Source organism: Cryptomeria japonica, chromosome 10 (assembly GCF_030272615.1).
Source record: "Cryptomeria japonica chromosome 10, Sugi_1.0, whole genome shotgun sequence".
NCBI lineage: Eukaryota > Viridiplantae > Streptophyta > Pinopsida > Cupressales > Cupressaceae > Cryptomeria > Cryptomeria japonica.
Window position 1 is genome coordinate 740112679 of NC_081414.1, and position 22706 is coordinate 740135384.

Here is a 22706-nt window from a genome sequence, read left to right on the forward strand (position 1 = left end):
GTCCATTGTATCCATGTGTAAAATTAAATATATGTGTTGAAATGTCTGGAGGAGAGGGTTCATTCTTAGTGCCAAATTCTAAAGAGCCCCCATCATCATCAATACATGTGTTGGAAGGAGAGGTGGGAATCGATTTAGAAGAAGCTTGAATCAATGACACACAAGTCTCCTTCAAGTCTTCATTCTTGGATTGAGGGATCATACACCCATTTAAGGAAGGTGCAAAGTCTAATGTACCCCAATTCCTTGCTAAGGAAGCATCGTTGACATGAGATTGTGTTATTGAAGGAATCATAGTATTAAAGGGAGAAGTGCATCTTACTTCATCATGAACAAAATCATAAGAATTAGGATCAACCTTGATTGTGTCAAGTTCATTGTTTTATATAAATTTTATTATATGATGAAGAGTGGAGGGGGATACTTTCATAGGATGAAGCCATGGTCTACCCAGAAGAAGGTTATAATTAAGATGTTTGGGCATGACATGAATAGGAGTAGGTAAAGTTGTGGGCCCTATTTTGATAGGTAATATGACTATACCAAGTGACTGTCTAGGAACATTATCAAGGAAATGAACAAAAAGAGGATTGGGTTGAATAAAAGAATAATCCCAATTTATCTTATCTAATAAGTCAACACAACAAATTTTAAGTGTCGACCCATTATCAATTAAAGTACCTCTTATATTTTGTTCGTAAATGCAAGGAGTAATCATAAGGAAACCATCTCTTATTTTAGCCTCTATAGAAGGAAATCCATCTTTTGATAATTTAACATCATTTGGTTTAGAAGAACGATGTGGAACCACCTTTTGTAAGGCTTCTTGAATCAACTTATGGCATGGAGGTGAAATTTGAATCAAGTCCCAAAGGGAAATCTTAGCTAAGATATCATGAAGTTTCTCAACAAGATCCTTATTAATGTATTTCTTAGGGGGTGGGGGGGGGGGGGGAAAGGAAGGGAAGTGAGAAGAACATTGGGATATTTCTTTTTAATGCAAGCATTGGATGTGTGATGTATTTCAAAACCATATTTTTGTTCATATCACCTCTTTCACATATGTATTTTGCAACTTTTAGGATATTGGGAGGTTTCTTGGGTTTAGGCGTCTCAAAAGTAGAAACATAAAAAATGGTATTGACTTTATTAATATCTTTGTTCTCCAAGGATTCCTCTTTAGGAGAGAAAGCATCAAGGAAGGTGTTAATAATTTCATCTTCTTGCTCCAAGGTATCTTTATGGGAGAGGAGCATTTTAGGAGAAAGATCAACATCATTCATCAAAACTTTATCCTTAGGAGAGAGAAATAAGTGTTAATAACCTCTACTTAAACTAAAGTTTTCTCATGGGAGAGGGTAAACCATAGCTATGAATGAAAGGAATAGATAAATTATCATCATATGCATAAAAGGGAACATCATCTTGGATAAAACTTGAAATTGAACTAATGAAAGAAGATAACAACTCCATGTGAAATTATGATTGAAGAATATTATGAGGGCTTCACTCAGTGAACCTAGGTTATATCACATGCGTTCATGAAATAGTAAAGAATCGCCCTATTTTCAAAATTTTTTTCCCTACACTCCTTTTTTGTCATCCCCTCCCAATGCACAACATGAATTAAAAACCCCCTATTTTCACTAGATGTATTTTTTCATTAGCCTGAATTAAAAACCACCATATTTTCACTAGATAGGCAATTTTGGGATATTAAACCCCCCAATATGAACGCACATGATATAATATTATTTAGCCAGTGAAGCCCTCGTGAACATGATACTTATAAGCCATAAAAGATGCAACCAAAGCAATGTTCTCTTAATATATGCAATGAAATGATGCAAAATCAGATTTGAAATTAGAATATATGTAAGTGTAAGAAGAGTTAGGTTCACCAAAATGTATTAGATGGATGTAGGGTTTCACAAGCTTAGCTATGCAAACTAGGAAAATGACCTATCTCACATATAATTACTTAAAAAAGAGGATGAAACCAATAGATCTAATATCAATTCTATTAGGAAGATGGTTGAATGCTGATTGGAGTTCTAGTCCCCTTTCGTTTGATTTGAAAATGTAATTGAAGATATGTAAATTGAATGTCAAGTCTATAATGAGTAATTGAACCAAAATATTGATAACATGATGATATAGACTTCACATAGAGCCATTGACAAAGATTTGAGCAAGGAAAGTGAATTAGAACATGTTGTTGAAAATTTGGTTGAATTGTCAAGACCAAGATGGTAGGGCACCCTGATCTAGTAACTTCTAGATGAGCAAGAGAGATGTTTTCTAGATCAAGAAGATGCACAAGATCCACTGCCGAAAGATTAGGAAAAATTCTCGAGACTAGGGTGAAATTTTTCCATGGTCCTCCATGAGCACCCTAGTCCCTCTACAATGCCTTGGTCCTGAGAGGTCTCCAAAACTTCTATAAAAGTCAGTTCAGATTGTCTTTGTCTCTTCTATACATTTAGTCTTTTGCAGCTGTTGAATCTGTCACCTCAATACCAAAAGAAAGGAAATCATGTTGTGGATAGGGGTTTATCTTGGGTCAAACCCTGGGTTTGGCATTAACCTCAATTGAAATAGAAATTAAACTTGGATTGAATTCAAAAACTTGCCTTTTGAGGGCAAGGCTAGATCTAAAGTTGAAATGCTTGAATGTAGATGATTATACATTCAATTAATAGGTGATTCAATGCCCTTAGGATAAATCCTCCATGTGTTGACGCAATAACATGATAAATCATGCATAAAATCCATCATGAAATCATAATTGAAACATAATATGAAGATGCCTTGAAGTAGATTTTTGCTCCTTGAATCATATCCACTCTTGAGGAAGAAGAATCACTCTTGAATTAGATGATAATGTTACCACGAGATAAGATCATGAAAATGAAATAAGAGGGATGCCTTATATAGGGATTTCATAATTACAATTACCTTTAGGCTGACTTAGATTTGATGTATTTTTGCATGGAGATAGATTTGGATAGGGTAAGACTATCTTATTATCCTTCCAAAATTTGAGGAAAAAAGTGCAAGACCATGGTGGTAGGTCGTCCAAATTTTTTCTGACTTTCAAGGACTGTGAGATAACAAGGTTCTAATGCCAATTCCAACTTGGTGGCTCAATCCATAATGTATAGATATGTGGAATGTGTCTTGGAAGTTGAAATTGGGGTAGGATAAAGGATAAATTAGGATAAAATGATAAAGGACACATCTAGAATTAAGGGCCTAAATAAGAGTGTGATGATGTAATAAAGTGGAATAAGACCCATATATTAATTTAAATATTAATTAATTATATTAAAAGTCTTATAATGAATAGAGGAAAGGGAAATACTAAAATAGGTGCTTAGAGAGTGTGAAATTGGATATAGTAATATAAAGGTGTACAATTTATGATGCTACATTTAGCCCCCACTTTAACGAAATATGGTCTTCTTGGTGAAGTAGAATTTTTTTTTCTTTATTTCATGTTTGGAATGCTTGCTCACATTGATCTACATGCACACCCAAGTGGAAGGAATACAAAGAGGAGAAAAATGAACACTCCTTCACCTCTATGTTTTATGCCAACTTGCAGTGATATTTTTTTTTTTAATTATTAAATCGTTTCACCTTTTTTATTGAACTGATTAAACCTAAATTTAAATCTAAAACCCTCTTATGCTAAATTAGCTATCTCAAAACCTTACTGGCAAATATAGGAAACAAAAAATCAATTTACATTCTTAGTTTATCCTTTTCAAAAAAATAAATCAACCTTGGGACTTTCTAAGATGCAAGTTCATTGAGGTGGCAAATGAGTTTTATATTCAAAATTTTGTATTAAAGATAATTACACCACGTAGGAAAGAATCATTTGAGTACTTTGTACTAGAGATAAGTAAAATTTGAGATCATTTAAAAATTAAATAATCATATCATTATAGCTCAAGTGCTTTTATTTAGCCCAACCATATAGTCAATCCAGCAAAAAATATAGATATTCTCTACTCTTTGTTGTTTCAAGTATTGTTTTGTTGTCAAACTCATGGACCTTCCATATGTTTGTATTTAATTTAAAATTATTTTATTTTATTTTAAATTAAAAATATTTAAATTATATTGTATTTACATTATATTTTATATTTAAATTATATTGTATTTAAAATCTTAAGTTTATAATTAATATTAATATTTCGACATGTGAATGGTTGTCAAATTTAAGCTAAGAGATAAAAGTTAACATTAACATGATCAGTCCACCCCTTTCTGCCATTGTAAAATGCATATCGTTACATGCATGGTTAAAATTGGAGAGTGGGAGTTTTAGAAAAAGAAGAGAGAGAATGTTCTCCACCATGATGTGCCCAACACAAACATTATGTTTAACCGTGTTCTTGGCTTGTGTAGTCTAACTTTATGTAATTTTATAGTTCTAATTTTGTATATTTGTACACATGGCATTAATATATACTTGTTGATGTGTAATTTTTGAATTATGTTAATTTGAGACTATGGAGGTCCTTACACAATATTTTCTCCATGTATGTATTGTAGGTGTCTCTACTTTCTATTTTTTCTCAACACAATGATACAAATAATAATGTTTTCCTTCATTTTTTCATCTACATGAAATGTATATACATTCTCTACATTAATTTGTACATTTAATTAGACGAATTCAGTCAACAATACAATAAAACTTAAAAATAAGAAAATATACATTTTTATCAAATTATGCATGTATAATACCTAATTGAATTAGATTTGGTATGTAGTCAAATAATGACTCTATCTCTATTGATTGTAGTGCTCCTAGAAATCAATACATCTCAAAGAGTTTTAAAATTTTTGTACACCATTCATGACCCACTTGAATTACACTCATTCCAAATCTAATCTATACATACTAAACAAAAGCACACCATATGCCTTGTATGTATAGCCCATGAACTTGCATTTGAACTTATAAAAGAGAGAATCTCACTCAATCTTGTCCATATACAACAATGCTCACATTTTGCAATATTAGCTTTATCTAAACAACAATGCACATATTTTGAAATACTCATATTACTAAACAGAAATTTCAAAACATGGTTCTTATAGATAATGAAGAAATGCTCTTATTACTAAACAGAAAATTCAGAACATGGTTTCTGTTTTTATTACAAGAAGAGACCTAGTAGTGTAAAAGTTCATCATATACTTGACAATTTAACAGAAATCAAGCCTCCCTGAATAGATGTTTTTATAGCATCCAGCACTATCTGTGTTTTCCTGCAGATGGAGGGCCATTGAGAATCGGGCTTTCCACCAGAATCTCGAATTTTCTTAACCAGCCTTGCAAATTCTTCGACCATAAAAGTTTCCTGAGGAAATTCTACTGTAACTGTGTGCTCATTGGGCCTGGGGCCCCAAAAAGTGTCCATTTCCCCAGACTTGGTGTTTGTGGAAGAGAAAAATGATGCAGACTTCTCCTCATAGGGAACTGCAAAATCATGAAGCTGCAGAATTCCTTTAGACCCATGGACACTTAAGTCCATAGTCCGAGCAGAGTGAAATGAACAATGAAAAGTTGCCACCCTTCCATCTTGCCAAGAGAGAGTAGCCCCACAGGATGTGATCACTCCTCCTTCATTCAAAACAGGCCTGGGATGTGCAATCACACTTTCAGGCATTTCATAATCATTAGCCCATAAAATTGCCCTAATGCAATACCATCCAACATCACCCAATGCACCATGTGCATCCAAATCGGGCTTAACACGGATGTCCTCTTCAAAGAACTTATCAGAACCTTCAAATGAGAATGCACTGTGGACCTGCAAGTAACCATAGAAATCCACTCCCTCTACTTAAAACAATTCTAAAACGGCAAATATAAGAGCAATCTGTATCAACATCATTATTTAGTTTTCTATAGGAAAATCAATTTCTACCAAAACAAAAATTCTACACAATTTAACTCAGAAAACTTGACTCTTAGGGCATGTTTTCATACGGCTTCTTAGCTTATTTCCAGCCCCTCATTTCTCACAGCTTATTTTCAATTCCTAAATAGTAGCTACTCCACTAAAATAGCAAAAGATTCTAAATTATCTGTTCTCAACGATTTTAAATTTGCATGGGAACACTTCAACTGCTTAAAATTAAACAGAAAATGGACTTAAGCAGCCTCATGGGAACATGAGGTTATCCATAGGCCCTAGTTTTATTTTCCTTTGGTGGAGGAGTAGCAACTCCATTAAAATAGAAAAGGATTTAAAATTTTCCTTCTTCATTGTTAAAAAATTGGATGAGAACACTCAGACTGTAATTGAAAGTAGAAAATATATTTAAACAATCAAAGCTATAATATAAGATTTCCACAATCCATTTAAATATTGTTTGGAGTTTCTGGATTTGATTGTGACAAAATATTTTTAACCATCAACTTTTCAAATCACACTCTCTGATTTACCATCAAGATGCAAAAGAGTTCAAGGAGTTGTAAGATAGTGAGTTGCAGACCAAAACATCAATATAAAGAAGGAGAAGGATGAAAGAAGAGAAGACCAAGGAGAACATAAAGCCAATAAAATAACAACAAGAGTTGTAAGAGGTCTTTTGTTGTTATTTTATTGATCTTATGTTCTCCTTAGTCCTCATGCTCGACTCCCCTCTCTTCTTTCAACTCTCTTTACATTGATGTCCACGAATCACTATCTTACTCTCTTGCATCTTAGTATGATTCGAAACATTGATGGTTAAAAATTTTCACACAATCAAATTCAAAAACTGCAACATGTAAACAATAATATGAACACAAAATTAGAAAAATAGTGATATTAAAATCCAATTGAAAATCAACAGAACAAAAAGTTACATGATGAAAAGAATTTGAGTACGTACAAACTTGAGGTCTCCAAAGAGGTCTGGATTTTGCAGAAAAGCCTTCATTTTGGGAGTTCTAGGATGGTGCATCCACATGGTGCCATCCATGAGCTGGACTCCATTATTATCACAGGCCTCCAAAATGGTGTCAAGATCTTCAACACAAAGTGCAGGTGGTTTCTCAAGAATAATATGTTTCTTCTTATGCACAGCCTTGAGAGCCCAATCAAGATGCAACGATGTAGGCAGAGGAATGTAGACTGCATCTACAGAGGGATCATTCAAAAGCTGTTCATAGCTTCCATATGTCTTTACTTCTGCAGGTAAGTTGTTAGCAGAGGCAAATGCCTTGGCCTTTTCAACTGATCTGCTGGCAACTGCATGCACTGAGGAATTGGGTGTCATTCCAATTGCTCTCACATATTTTCTTGCTATTTCTGCACACCCAAGAATTCCAAATCGAACTATTTTCTTTTCTTCCATTTTTCCTGCACACCAAAACCCTTGTGGATTTCTGTGTTAGGGCATGCATGCAGCTTAAATACACATTCAGAGGATAATTTTTAACCGTTGAAAATGGCGGCTGTGTTGCCACGTGGGTTTTGTCAATATCATGATTGTTTGCTGTCAACATAATTGAAATGGAAATGGATTGGAAGTTTCCACAAATAACTCAACTAAAATAAGACTAAAATTAGACTTCGCATTGGATAAGGCCTTAAAATTTGGTTTTATTTCTATCTTAGATTTTATTTCATCTTAAAGTCTACAACTTTTCAAAGTAATCATGAACGTCTTGTTGTATACTCATTACTATTATTTTTTAATAATTTTAATTATGAGATAGGCATATTACACATAAAATCTGCTTTTAAAAAAAAAAGGATAAGTACAAATAAAAATAAAAATAGAATGATAATTAATAGTTTATCTATTTTTAGTTCTTCTCAAATATATTATTGCAATCATTCAATTTTATTCTTTAATTAATTGAATCAATCACTGAATACAAACTCCTTTAATCTATATTTAATTTTTATTTAAAATAATTATAAAATAAAATATCCTATAATCTATATTTAATTTTTATTTAAAATAATTATAAAATATTATTTTATTTTATTTTTATTGATTATAATAACTAAAAAATTAAATTTTCTTAACAAAAATACACTAAATTTCTATTAAAATCTGAAATAATGCTAAAGCCCTTTTGTGTGCAAAATACTTGTGTAATGTATAATTAATTAATCTGAAATCATATACTTGTGTAAAGAATTGGATAGAAATATTAAAAATATAATAATAATAGTATATTAAAATAATATAATATAATTATATATAATAATAATTTTATATTAATAACAATATAATAGTATAATTAATTTTTAAGTGAAAAATCAACAAATATGATATGTTTTGGTGTTCTTACATAAGTTTTTCAAAATATAGGTATACTAGTGTTAGTAGTTTATTGAAAAAATTTACTTAATAAGTAAATTGGAAATTAATCATAAATAATTTAATTTTTATTTACATGAATTATAATTTTTCTTCGTCAACATGGTGGTAAGTGTTGAAAGATGAGCCATTTTTGGGTCCCATACAAGATATAACATTAGTGCATTATAATGTCCTTGCATTATGGCTCGATAGTGATCAAGCCATAATGAACTTACTTACATTATAATGTGAGTGTGCCATATCAAACATAAAAATAAAATAGCAAGGAGGTTGAGTTCATTTGAACTTGACCTCTTACATTCCAAAAAAAAGTAGACAATGAGCAACGAGAAGCTTGCACATGTTGTAAAGCTCAACAAACTATCGTCTAAATGCCACCATGACATTGCAAGGTCGAGGTGATGAGTTTTGTTAGTTTTTTAGTTTAAAATTTTAATTAAATAGTGAGAGAATTTTTTTATTTAATTTTGTTTACATGCTAGGAATTGAAAATCCCCCACCAACTCATGAAAAACTTAATTCACCAATTCATGAAAAACCTAGTCAAAACAACTACATGTCAAACCCCTCCAACAATGTCTCGATGTATGCTCCCAACATGCAAGAAAAAATCCTAGGGCTTGAAACAACTTGAAACATTAATTAAAAATTTGAGAGATCCTAGCGCAATAGCCTCCCATTCCTCTACCCTTGTCACTTCACTAGAATCTATCATCTCTCATATAGATTCTATGATTCACCAAATTAACACATATTCAAACTATATGGAAGAATCAAGATGATTTTATGCCAACAAATTATCCACAAATAATAAAACTAAAAAACAAATGAATTATTGTATTGTATAGTGACACATGAACTAATGCACTTGTACATGGTAGTTCCAAGAGGTTCCCTATCCATTGGTTCCAAGAAAGGGATAAAGAATAAATTTTGGGACAAGTGATGGATGGTTTTTGACCACCTCCAAGCAAAAAATGAGGTCTTGAGACACTTTTTGTTGAAAATATTTGGTTAGTTTGTCCTCATTGAGATGCAAAATTACTTTCATATGTGAGAATTATAGGGTAGAGGTGGTGCCTTTATACAAGAAAGAGAGGAGGTGCATCATGCCCAATACCAAGTATGGAGACCCTTTTCTAGGCTAGACATTGAGCATGTCATGACCCATTCCATTGTGAAGGAGAGTGCCGAGGTCGAAACCCTACAATCCATGAAATTGCTTACTTGGACACTTTAATATCACATTAGGCCTTTAGCATAGGGTAATGAGGGTGGCGCTTCCAAGCCTCAATGTTCGCATTGATTTTGTTGAAATTATGGGTCTCTTTGTTATTATGGGTCTAAGGAAGATTAAGATGCACATAGATAGCAACTTGAGGCCCATCCATATTGGGTCAATTGGTGCTCATAGATGACATGTTGATCAAACATTTGGCATTGATAGATAAATAGATTTAAATAAGTTTAAACTCAATATATTATATATTATTTTAAAATATAAGATAACAATTAAATTACTCAATTTATTGTAATAAAATTTTAGGGTTATAGTGTTCACCCTACATATGGTAGCTATTTAGCTCCCCATTACATAATGATGCTGAGTCCATTTTTAATTTCAATGAATGATAATCTTAAAATTTACATTGGATGTTGAATATGTGAATTTTAGGCCTTCAACATCAAGACCTATTGTTAGAGTCCCTGATGGACTCAATCTCCTAGGATTACCTGCAAAACCAAGATCAACCTTCTACACGAGAGCAACAAAGAGGATGAAATGCTGGAATATGGTGCAATAATAGAATAATGATATTATCACACTCCAAATGATACAATATGGATCAACACTCCCTTGTATTGATAGCACTGATATGAACTCATATGAGTTAGCTCTGAATTAGCTCATAAGGGAGAGGTGAGTGCTGATTATATAGGAAAATATGGGCACAAATTCCAAGAGGAATAATAACTCCAAAATAACCAAATTAGGTGGGAGTTGTGCCTACTTGGAAAATTCCAAACATGTGGCAAACCAACTCAAGTAGGGACAAACAAATGGTTATGGGGAGGTGGCAAATAAGTCCAAAAGAGGGTGTGACATTCAACCACCCAAATGTGGGTATGAATGACACATGTAAATGTAGGACTATGCCACGTGTCCTCAAATAAACCATGTCCTTTATTAACCTAAGGATGCTTAATAATGTGTAGGAAAAATAAATATAAAAAACCTACACTAACACCCCCCCTTAAGCATAGCTTAGGTGGGTGAAAATATGCAACAATGCAAAGATGCTAATATGGGTCCTGGCTACAAGGCCATGTTAGGTACCCATGTACAAAACAATCTCTCATAAACAGAGTAAAGGAGAAAACCCAGTGGGACAAAACTCCTCCCCAAGAGAGAAAAGAAAACAAATTTCCCAACACAAGAAAGAATCCCATGCAAGGAAGAAATCCCCTCTGAAATAGAAAGGATAAGAAAGACAATGTAGCCTTCCTTGAAGTAGTAAATTGTACCAAAGGTTGATGCCCAAAACTGGATGTAGAAGATGGACCATGATCATCGAACAACATTCCTCCCCTTAGGAAGAAACAAAACCAAAGGTGCATGAAGACTATCTTCCCATTCCTGAAAGGAAGATGAAGGAAGAAAGTGTAAAGTGTATGAATTATCTGAATACTGCTCATGTGTCTCCATGTTGATGCTGAAGGTTGTCACATCCAATTCAGGTGTTCTAGGCCACACTGATGAAGATGACAATCCAGAACCTAGTAGAGATGTATGTAGAATAAAATCCAGAGACAAAGGTGTCTTCTCTGAAGACAAAGGGGCCTCCTCCAAATGTTGCTCAATAGTGGCCACAGTCATGTCAAACTGTGAAGAATGATCATGTGGGTAATGAACAAGAGAGAAAGAAGGTTCTCCCTCAACATCTGAAGAAGACGAAGTGACTTCATCAAAGAGAAGATGTATGCACTCAATAGTGTCCTCCAAGTCTGCAAGATAGGACTCACAAAACAAACCTTTAATGTCTGTCAAGTAATCATCCCAAGTAGCTGTGTTTGGAAGACAATGAATGTCCTGTTGCATTGAATTAATGGAACCCATGGATGTAGCAGTACTAGTATCATCGGAAACAACAGTCAATGTAGGAGATGAAGTATCAGCACATGTCTCTTGAACCTCAGTTGAAAGAATACCAAGATTCACTCGACCATATTGAATCTCCTCAAAAGTGTCCACACTAGATGCCTGAGTGTGTACATCAGCTGAAGGAACAATAGAGGAAAAATGTGAGAAGGTGTATACTCGAGATTGATGATCTACCTCCCCAACTGCAACAATATCTTTGCTATGCAAATCCTGAATAATTACAGAATCTGGAGTGAACTCAACACTTTTTCCTTCCCCACCATGTGTGATCTGATAGATAGAAAGGATATTTGTTGACAATGAGGGCACACAAAGGACATCATTGAATGATCCTTCATCTATGTCAATAGATCCTTTCCCACAAACACGCATATATGTGTTGTTAGCCATCAGAATGTTTGGTGATGAACAGGTTTCAAATGAAGAGAACATATCCTGTGATGAAGCCATATGATGTGAAGCTCCAGAATCAAGGATCCATCTCCCTGACTTAGAATCTGTGATTGCAACAAGTGCTTTCCCCTTTTGTTTCTCTGACTTAGAATTAGATGAAGATGAAGAATCCTTTGACATACTTGAAGGTATATTGATTTTATTCTTTGCCAAAATATTCTTCAACTCATCAATTTGTTTTAAATAACATTAATGTTCAGCATGCCCAGATTTCTTGCAATATGCACAAGTGGGCTTCTCCTTTTTAGAAGATTCATTTTTCGAGGAAGAGGACTCAGATTCTTTCTGTGGCTTGTTCTTTTTCTTCTTTTGTTTCTGATCAGGATTCCCTGATTCTTTCTGTACCTTAGGTTCACTAGCAATCAAAGCTTGTGACTTGGAAGTTTTGATGATTCCCATTTGAATTAGCTTCGCTTCTTCTTGGATTAGAAGATTTGAAAATGCATCAAAAGTGGGTTGTACATATGCAGTTCCCATAGAAACCCTGTTGGTATGAAAGCCAGAAACAAACACAGAATACTCTAGACCAAGCTTGGATAACACATTGAGAATCAGTTGTAAATCCTCCTTAGTAATCTTGCAATCTGTTAACTGTGTTCTTAGTTGCTTTATCTTGGAGATATAGTCTTGGATGTTGTTGAAACTTTTTGGATCAAGATTCATCAGATCATTATCAATCTGATAACCCTTAATCTTGTCAGTTTTACCATACAAATTTTCAAGTGTATCCCAAGCCTCCTTTGGTGTCTTGCATGATTCAAGATGAAATTGTAAATCAAAAGAGACTAGTGAACAAATATAACCAAGAGCTCTCTCACGATTGATCTCCCATGCTTGAAGAGCATTAGCATCAGTAGGTGCAGGAATAGATTCTTTGACATAGCCAATGCAACCTTTTTCCCTTAGATAATTCCATACTGATTTTTTCCATGTTTCATAATTATATGGAGTTAGGAGTTCAATTTGAGTTTTCCCCATTATACTAACACAAAACACGAGAAACCAAATTACCACAAGATCATCCCCCCAAATTCACTAAATCAATGATCCCCCCCAGAAAAATATGATTATGACACTTTATAAATTAGTGTGTTTACAATTCTGGAGTGTTTTCCAAAGTTTTACAATGTCCAAAATTGGACCCAAATACTGAAGATACAATAAAATGTCAAAATTAAAACCTCAAAATAGCACCAATGGATAGTTCTTGAAAAAATATTAACTTTTAAAAAAAGAATCACCTCGATCCGAGGTCATATGTGAAAGTTATGTCCGTTTGAAGTTAGAAAAATGAGGATTGTCCTTCAGATCTGATGAAAAACTTGATTTTCTGGAAAATGTGGATCACTTGAGAAAAAACTGATTTCACCACTGCAGAGCCTGCGAAATTCTGCCCCAAATAAAAACAAATTGCACTGAAAAACTCCACCGTATGCTCAAGATATGGCACTTCGAAGTTGAGGTGCAAAAACCAAAACTCCAATGGTGAGGGGTTAAATTGAAAAATCAACCTCCGCCAAGTTTAGATAACAGCTGCTAACTTAAGAATACCTCCAAATTTGGTTGAACTGCAGCTCCACCAAATTAAAAAAAATATCTCCAACTAATTGTAGTTGTAGCCAAATATACATAAATTGCCAAAATTAATTGCTTTCCAAAACCACCACTTAACTGAGAAGGGCCACAGAACAACACGAGAGCCGAGGAAAATAGACGCAGGGCCAAGGTACGGAATGCCGATCCACAACAGCACTTTGAATTTTATAAGAAAAAAACTAATGGGTCAAGAGCCAAGGTGGAACCTTTTGAAGAAAAAGTTATTTAATTTTTTTAAAATAAACTCCCAAAAATGTAAGGAGCTAAGGGGGGCAGATTATTAATGGGCTGCATTTTTGAAAAAGTTGCAGCTATTATATAAGGAAAGTACAAGGTACGTATAAGCATATGAGGCAGTGCCTTTGATTTTTTATTGAAAATACAGTAAATAAACTTTTATAAAATAAGTAAAAGTTTAATGAAAAAACCTGCAATTTTGAATAACAATTTTTGAAGCAGGAAAAATACATAAATATATATTTTTTTAAAAAATCTGTATTGTACTACATGTAGAGGGGGTTAATTTTTGCCTCAAATTTGATTTTCACCTAGATATAGAGTATTCTATATCAAAATTCATCTGTTCAGCCTTCTGGACTCGATTGTGATGTCCTTTTTGACTAAAAATGCACCCAGCAAAATCTCACTGCTGAATTTCTCCCAAATTCGAGAAGGGGCTTGCAGATCTAGAAGCTCTGATACCATGTTAGAGTCCCTGATAGACTTAATCTCCTAGGATTACCTGCAAAACCAAGATCAACCTTCTACACGAGAGCAACAAAGAGGATGAAATGCTGGAATATGGTGCAATAACAGAATAATGATATTGTCACACTCCAAATGATACAATATGGATCAACACTCCCTTGTACTGATAGCGCTGATATGAACTCATATGAGTTAGCTCTGAATTAGCTCATAAGGGAGAGGTGAGTGCTGATTATATAGGAAAATATGGGCACAAATTCCAAGAGGAATAATAACTCCAAAATAACCAAATTAGGTGGGAGTTGTGCCTACTTGGAAAATTCCAAACATGTGGCAAACCAACTCAAGTAGGGACAAACAAATGGTTATGGGGAGGTGGCAAATAAGTCCAAAAGAGGGTGTGACATTCAACCACCCAAATGTGGGTATGAATGACACATGTAAATGTAGGACTATGCCACGTGTCCTCAAATAAACCATGTCCTTTATTAACCTAAGTATGCTTAATAATGTGTAGGAAAAATAAATATAAAAAACCTACACTAACACCTATCAATCAGAGTGGCCATACATATCTCATTAAGGTAAGATTAACTATTTTTAATCATTTTGTTTGTAAAATATTGTTAGGTAGATTTTGATAATAAATTGATGTCATTAGTTAATACCCGTCTTAATATTCCAAGCATAGTGGAGGAGAGAATTTTGTCATACTATTATCTTTGATTCCTTTAACAAAGGCCTAATTTATATTAGTAAAATTCATATTCTATTTATTTTTTATCCATCTATTAGCGCAAAGTTGAATGATATTCACTTATAGTTTTTTTCCTTGATGCTTTCTAGAGGGGCTCATAGCTATTGAATATGAACATGCTCCTTTGAAGGATAATGAGAAGCTATCTTTGATTAAAAAACATTATGAGATGGTGATAAGTTATTATTACATTATATGCCATTCTATAATTTAAAATTTATATATTAATGTGAGTAACTTTTATTGTTTAAGACAGTGCTCAAAAAATATTTAGAGATAAGGTTGACTCACTAGGTTAGAAAGCAACTATCATTGATTGCCTCTCCATCCACTCGATATGAAAAGATAACTTGTAATCTCTTCCCTTCCCAAAACTTTATTGTATTCCTCTAAGGTAGTTTTGCACGTTTATTTTTGTATTATAAAATTATGACATTATATGCATGTATGAATTGTTGTAAGCTTGCAATACAATTTTTTTTTACTAGATGTTGTCCATATTATTTTTGTCAATGATTAATTAAATAAATAATTACATAAGTAAAATAAAGATCATTTGATTTGATTAATTGAATTAATTCCAAGTAGCATTTCATCTTGTCTAGTGAGTCAGTGATGTAGGACCATCTAGATGCACACAAAATCCTACACAACCAGAAATATTTGCTTTGTTCTTCTATTAATTTTTTTTTGTGGTCTCATTTTTATCTCTCCAAGCATGTTTTCAGAGCTGTCTCCACACATCTCTAGGTGACAAAAAAATAATTTTAATATTTATTGAAAAGGTGTTGGCGCTTTCTTTATTTCCATGTATTTAACATGTCCCAAATTTGAAAGAGGATTAAAATAATTGAAAACAAATCCCAACTTCCAAGTTGGTGAGTGGAACATTTAAAGTTGCATTATGCCTCAATTTTGAATTTCCAATGCCCATTAGAAGTAGAATTTGAAAGAAGACATTTTGTTTCAACACCCATGGAGAGAGGAATAAATCAAGAGACAAATCAGAAATGGGGAGAGATTTTCAATACCTAAGAATGAAGGTTAACAAAGCATGATACAAATTACAAAAGAAGGATGGAGGTAGAACAACGCTAATGGTGAAATGATTGAATTCTAGTAGAAGGTCATGCTTGGTACTAGATGTGTATTTTTTATTAGAAATTGGTGTTTTAGCATAAAATGAATCATGTCAATGTTGTTATTTGGATTTTTTTATGAACATGCAATTATGTAGATAAAGGTGGCCATAACTTTCACCGTACTCATTTTTAGATTGAAAGGAATTCATTTACCTGATCTAATTAATTTATTAAAAATTGTCAGTGAAGAGTCTGTATGCACATTTCAAAAAATTTCATGAAATAGAATTAATTTTTTGGGGTTCATATCTTTCCTATTCAAATATTCTATAGATTGAGGAAATTTGAGGAGTTGTGTGATGGCTGCAAATATCAACACTCTTTCTTGGAGTTCTTGATCTTTGATTTGTATTAGGTAGATCCTAGTCTAGATCTTGGTTGGTCACTTTTACTTGGTTGTGTAAATGATTAATTGGATGGTATGGTTTTGATGAATTATGTTTTCTATTATATATACTATGGAGTGAGTTTGGACGATTGATTAAATTGTTTGTATTTTTAGATGACCTTGACATGATGAAAATGGGAATGATTATAGGTGTATTATATGAATAGTATTTGTGATCACCTTATTAATAGAATTGACCTCCTTCATGATGAGCTTAAAATATTAGTTTGTTTATAGTATCATTTTTCTCATTGCATTATATGTGAAAGATTTTGGTTCAAGGGTAATCATTCTTTGGGTTTGTACCTTATCTTGGTAGATTGAATTTTAATGTGGCAAGATGGATGTATGTATTGATATTATATTTTCATGAGGAGGTATGCGTTATGTTTAGTATTATGTGTACCTTATTACATCATAAGAATAAAAGGTTTATATTGTATTATAATAGCTAAGATTTTACGTTTGATCAATGCCATTGAGTTTATTGAGAGACATTATGAGTGTGCATATCTTGTAAAGGATAGTTATTCAAGGTTAAAATCTAAGTGTTGAGAGTTTTAGAGATTTAAGTTATCTTTTTCCACCTTTAAACAACCCTAAACCCTTTAATAAGTTATAAAAATATAAAAAGGAAACTTTGGCACAAAACTTGAAGTCATAATGGGAAAAAATAAATTTGAACTCATTTTAAAATTACTTTTGGGCTTAAAATTGATTTTTATCTAAAATCAAACCCTCATTTGGTTGTCCTAGGTACTACCAAATGGCCATGAGGATTTTTGACATTTTTAATAGTCTCCAAGACCTATTATACATGTGCCTGTATAGATAATATTTATGACACTAATTTTACCATTCGATGCCTAATTTATGACTCATTTTATTGATATAAGACAAGTGTTTTTATTTGATTGGCCTTTGTTAGTCTTGAACATTCATATATTTGGTTTTACTTTCCTTGAGACAAAACATCTCATTTTATCTATTTTCTATCATTTTGGAGTGAATCTTAAAAATATTTGTTTCAGCCATAGTGTGTGAGATTAAATCTATCCTTGCAAAGGTGAGGTTTCCATTTTATTGTCTCTCCACTTAGGAAACTGATATCTACTCTAAAAGTAACAATCTATTCTATCCAAGGGCATTACAATCATTCAGTTCTCTTTTTTTCAAAATGAATGTTTCCTTATTCCCTTTCTACAAAAGGGTTTTACTTCTCTAAACACCAGGAACTTTTAAGACACTAGCATGAGCAATAATAATCAATAAAAATGTACCAATACAATTTAAGAACTCATGTAGCACAAATATTTTCACAACTTCTTATCTAATTCTAGATTTAACAAAGATAATACTACATTGAAGCACAAATATTATTAGATATAATACCACCTAAAATATATGAGAGAAAATTTGTAGCTCAAATATTTCTCAGAATTTTCTATGTCTTGACTCTGACTTCTAATTTCCAAACTTGATATTGTAGTTCAAAGACTTGCAAATATCAAATTCAAACTTATTTTTAAACTTGCAACAATAACACTTACTTCAAATAAATTGAAGGTCATATACTTGCATTGACATAAGAATAGTGCCCTCATTTGAAATAATGCTTCAACAAAAAGTTTGAAGATACAATGGCTCCTTTATTCACTTGAAAAATATTTCACAATATGAGCACAAAGTCTCAAGATGCTACACAATTTGGTAGAGTTTTGTTGCAATTCTAAAAGATTATTATTTACAATGAATCCCATCATATCTGTATAGGAGGGCTTATCAGAAAAAAGAGGAAAAATCACTACTAACTATGACTTATTCAATAGCAGAGTCCTATTTGACTTTGGACTTGTGCTGTTGTTACATGTCATTTTGTATATACAAAAAGAAACTTAAAGTGTTGATTGTAAACTAAAAAGATGCAAGTGCAACTGAAAGGCATAAAATTAACTAAGTGTTATCAGGCACTTTTTTTTCATTTTGATCTTGTCTCAAAAACCCTTCATGATCCTCTTATTGGGAGACGACTCCATCATTTATTAAGAAGTAGGAACTGCAATTGATATAATTTGGAACAAATCTTTCAGAGTTAAACAAATCATCATCATTATGTACTGAAAAGAAGCCCATGAAAAACACTCCTTCAATTTCAAAAAACTTGCTTGAAGAAGACCTTTTCTAGTCATGCTCCAAATTCATAAAAGATGGGTTTCAAAGCTCATATTATGCCTTGAAAATACCACGGTGCAAATCAAACTTGTAACTCTAATTTACACTTAGTACAAATATGGATCATATTTAAAATGGTGTAGTTTGGGTTTATAATCCCGAACTAGACTTTTTTTATTAGTGGAATGACTAGGTCTAGTTTGGGGTTGTAAACCCGAACTACTTAGGTGAACCACTTTAGGTGTGGTTAAAGGTTATAACCTCAAACTACACATTGTGAGTGCAAATGGGAGTTTAGTGTAGTTCAAAGTTACAACCCCAAACTACACAGTGAAAATATCACAATGTAATACAAGTTCATTATAGTTCATGTTTACAAACCCGAACTACACATGTGAAAGTAAGGGCTTCGTGTAGTTCAGAGTTATTTGTGAATTGTACATGGAAAGGACTTTGGTGTAGTTTGGAGTGGTAACTCCAAGCTGCACTTAAAGGGTAAGGCTAGTGTCTTTTGAAGTTGTAACTTTGAACTGCACTTGTCGGAGGACTGTGGTGTAGTTCAGAGTTGTAACACCGAATTGCACTTATGCTTGAGACCTATGCAAAATTGGATTTTAACTCCAATTATGCACAAGGTAATAAAAACTAACTCCTAGAATATAAATTTATCAATTTTAAAACTAACAAATTGAGACTCAAATCGAGATGATTTCTTGACATGCTTAGAGCACATGGGATACAATTTGGACAAAAATTGTAGGGGTTATCCCACAATTTGAGCAAGTCAAAATTGAGGATAACACTGTGATAGAAGGATAGAGAGATAGAGATATGAATAAAAATTTAATTATTGAAAATGAGTGTCACTAGATTAACCAAAAAATACGTAAACTTTTAGTTTTGTATTATTATGTGTTACCAAATTTTTAATTAAAAGTGAGTGTTATCAAAATTTAATTTAAGGTATTTAAATTGAATTGAAATCAATTTTCAAAATTTGAGAATGAGTCCTAGATTATAAAAAAATATTGTTCTTAATGAATAAAAAACAAGTGTTATAATGAAGTTTAGCATTGTTCACTAATAAATAAATAATTATCAATATTGATAACTATTTTATTTATTATTAACATTGACAATTATTTTTCTATTACTAAAAATGAGTGCTATTAAATTTTATTGGTGAAACTTCAAAACTAAAAAAATACACTGAATGTTATCAACAATATTAATTCTTGGCTCGTAGAGGTTTCATGTTTCCTAACAAGTGCGAGTTATGTCAGAAAGAGGAAGAATATGTGGATCATTTGTTTATCCATTCCTCCTTTACCTTGGAAATCTGGAGTAAATTTTGGATGCGATGGAAATTTGATTGGGTTATGCATAATAGCCTCAAGGAAGTCATTTGGTAATGGATCTTCCCCACCAAATTCCCTCTCATCAAGACCCTCTGGTCCTTTGTCCTTCCTATGACCTGCTGGCATATCTGGAAGGAGAGAAATAATATAATTTTTAGGGAGGCTAAGTGTACGTCTTAGGTGGTTTTTGAAAAGATCTATAGGGCAATTAAAGAAAACATAAACACTCTTCATAGAAACAACAAGCAATGGAGCTATCTTAATATGAATGATAATGATAAAAGTATCCTCACCGAATGCAATTTGATTCACAAGATTTATAAATCTGACATTAAGAGTAGGAGAGAAAATGTTGTTTGGAGATTTCCCTTTCATGATTGGGTTAAGGTGAATTTTGATGGTTCAACCGAAGGCAATCCTGGGAAGTCAGGAGGGGGAGGAGTCATCAGAAATACTCATGGTGTATGTATTGCTGAAATGGCTTCTCCCTTTGGAGTTCAAAACAATCATGTTGCTGAAGCTCAGGCAATGTTAAAATGCCTCCAACTTCCTCAAAGTTTTAAATTTTAAAAAATATGGCTAGAAGGGGACTCTCTCAATATTATTCAGGTTATCAAAGGCACTAGTTCCCCCTCTTGGAACATTTACAATATTATTGAGAGTGCCAAAAAATTATTAGATGCCTATGATAGTGTTTTCATTTCCCATACTCTAAGGGAAGGTAACAAGGTTGCTAACTTATTAGATAATGAGGGGGTTTATTTAGAGGACACTAAATATATTAGAGAAGTCTTTTGTAAGAAGGATGTCTGGGCGCAATTATTATTTGATCGAGTCCATGGCACAAGTTAAGTTTATCATTACTCTTATGGGTCCAGATATCAAAGACAGATATTGGAGTTATGTGAAGTGTCAGCTGATGATCATTTCTAAGAATTGTGATTATGATGACTGGTGTGATGGGGCTAATCATATTAAGTGTTGGTTCATTGTGAATGTTATTAAAGACCTTTTCAAAAACAAGGAAATTACCCTGTTTTTCGAGCCCAACATTTTGTTCCAGAGTTTGAGCTTAAGTCTTAGTGTTCAGTATTCGAGTATCTCATGCTCTGCTAAAGGCTTCGACCTGAATTACAACATGGGAGGAAATCTTAATCGAAATGAGCTCTTTGGATATGATAATTGGAAAAGTGAACAGAAAATTTGGCGAAGGCTGCACAGACATGGTTTCACAAATTACATGGAAAAATTGCATCGTAGTAAAAAGTCGGTGTCTCATGGTTTCACCAAGGGTTGGAGAAATAACAAAGTCACTCTATTCAAGCAGACTTGGAAGCTGGATGAAGATTTGGTGCCAGAGGTTATAGGTTTACAGAAGGAAGGTACCAAATTTTACAGAGATTGAAAGTTCTCAGTGGAAGCCTTCAAGAACTTCCCTAAACGTGATGAAGAGAGGGTTCTTCTCGCCAAGAAGGATAATGTATCTTACTATCTCCCTCATCAGGTAAAATCCTTTTGGCAGAAGATGTTAAGGGTTTTAATGGAATACTTAATAGTTGATGTTAGGTTTACGAAGGTTTATAATTATCATTTTGCTATTCTAAACCATTTCCGCCATGGTTTTAAGATCTCTCTGCCTTTTTATTTAGCTTCTTCCCTAAATGTAATCTTGGCTGACCATGCCAAAAAATGTAAATCCTATCCCATAGCTCACCAAGGTCTCATTCTGCTTATTTATGAGCATTTGAAGAATAAAGCTAGGGTTAATAAGGAAGATTCTTTGGTGGCAAATACCCACATTTCAGATTGTCATGATGATTCTGAGTCTTATGAAGATTCGTCTAACATTCCACTTCATAAGAAAGGGAGGGTTGATGATGGAGATAAAGATGACATAGATGTGAATGTTGGTTCAGAGGAGAAATAGGGGAAGGTGGTTGATGATGAAGCATAGAGTGAGAAAAAAGAGGCTATGGGAGAGGAGGAGAAGGTGCAGAGAAAAGAGTATGTTAAAGAGCTAGATACAAACCCTATTGTCTCAGATAGCAGGAATGAAGCCCAACATACTATGGTGGAAGTTAACCCTAGGTCTGTGAGCTCTGCTTAGGGTATGGAAACAACAGATTCCATTTTGAATGCTGCCAGAAACAACACTCTAGAATTTTTCAATTTCTAGAAATGGGTAATTGAAAATATCTCCAGTATTTAGAATAAACAGAGAGATTTGGATTATAAGATTCAAAATTTAATTAAGGATACCAATACAGGTAAAGAAGATGCAGAGGTGGACACCAGTGAGGCAGATGACAAAATAGAAATGTAGGATTGGTCGGAAAAAGAAATGATTAAGGGAGACTTGAAGCATCTTGAAGATGTGATCAAAACCATCAAAGATAAGGGAGAGGTTGATAATAAAATTATTATCAACCAAATTACTAAAACCAAGAAAGCCTTGAAGAAATTTATGAAACATAGCCTTGAGGTTTTGAAGGTCTCGTCTCAAAATATGAATGCCCTATTTGATTGTCTGGAGAAGAACCAACAAAACAAAGAGCTGGTGATCATTGATGATGTGCTTACCACCAGCTTTGCTCCTCAACCTTCTAGACGAAGAACAAGG

The 22706-nt window shown here is 33.2% G+C and overlaps 1 protein-coding gene across 1 annotated transcript; it reads right to left on the reverse strand.

Moving 5' to 3' along the window:
• Window positions 1-5146: 5146 nt before the first annotated feature.
• On the reverse strand, window positions 5147-7412 carry LOC131054952 (uncharacterized oxidoreductase At4g09670-like). Its single transcript, XM_057989556.2, has 2 exons — window positions 6904-7412; window positions 5147-5834 (listed from the first exon to the last, which is right to left on the reverse strand). The coding sequence occupies exons 1-2, from the start codon at window positions 7366-7368 to the stop codon at window positions 5211-5213; spliced, it is 1089 nt and encodes a 362-aa protein (XP_057845539.2). The 5' UTR covers window positions 7369-7412; the 3' UTR covers window positions 5147-5210.
• Between the last annotated feature and the right edge of the window lie 15294 nt (window positions 7413-22706).

Excerpts from the sequence above, each read along its gene's own strand:
- LOC131054952 (XM_057989556.2), bottom strand. The coding sequence starts at position 7,368 with ATGGAAGAAAAGAAAATAGTTCGATTTGGAATTCTTGGGTGTGCAGAA. Across the intron at positions 5,835-6,903 it reads TCTTTGGAGACCTCAAGTTT|GTCCACAGTGCATTCTCATT; the intron begins GTACGTACTCAA and ends GGTTACTTGCAG.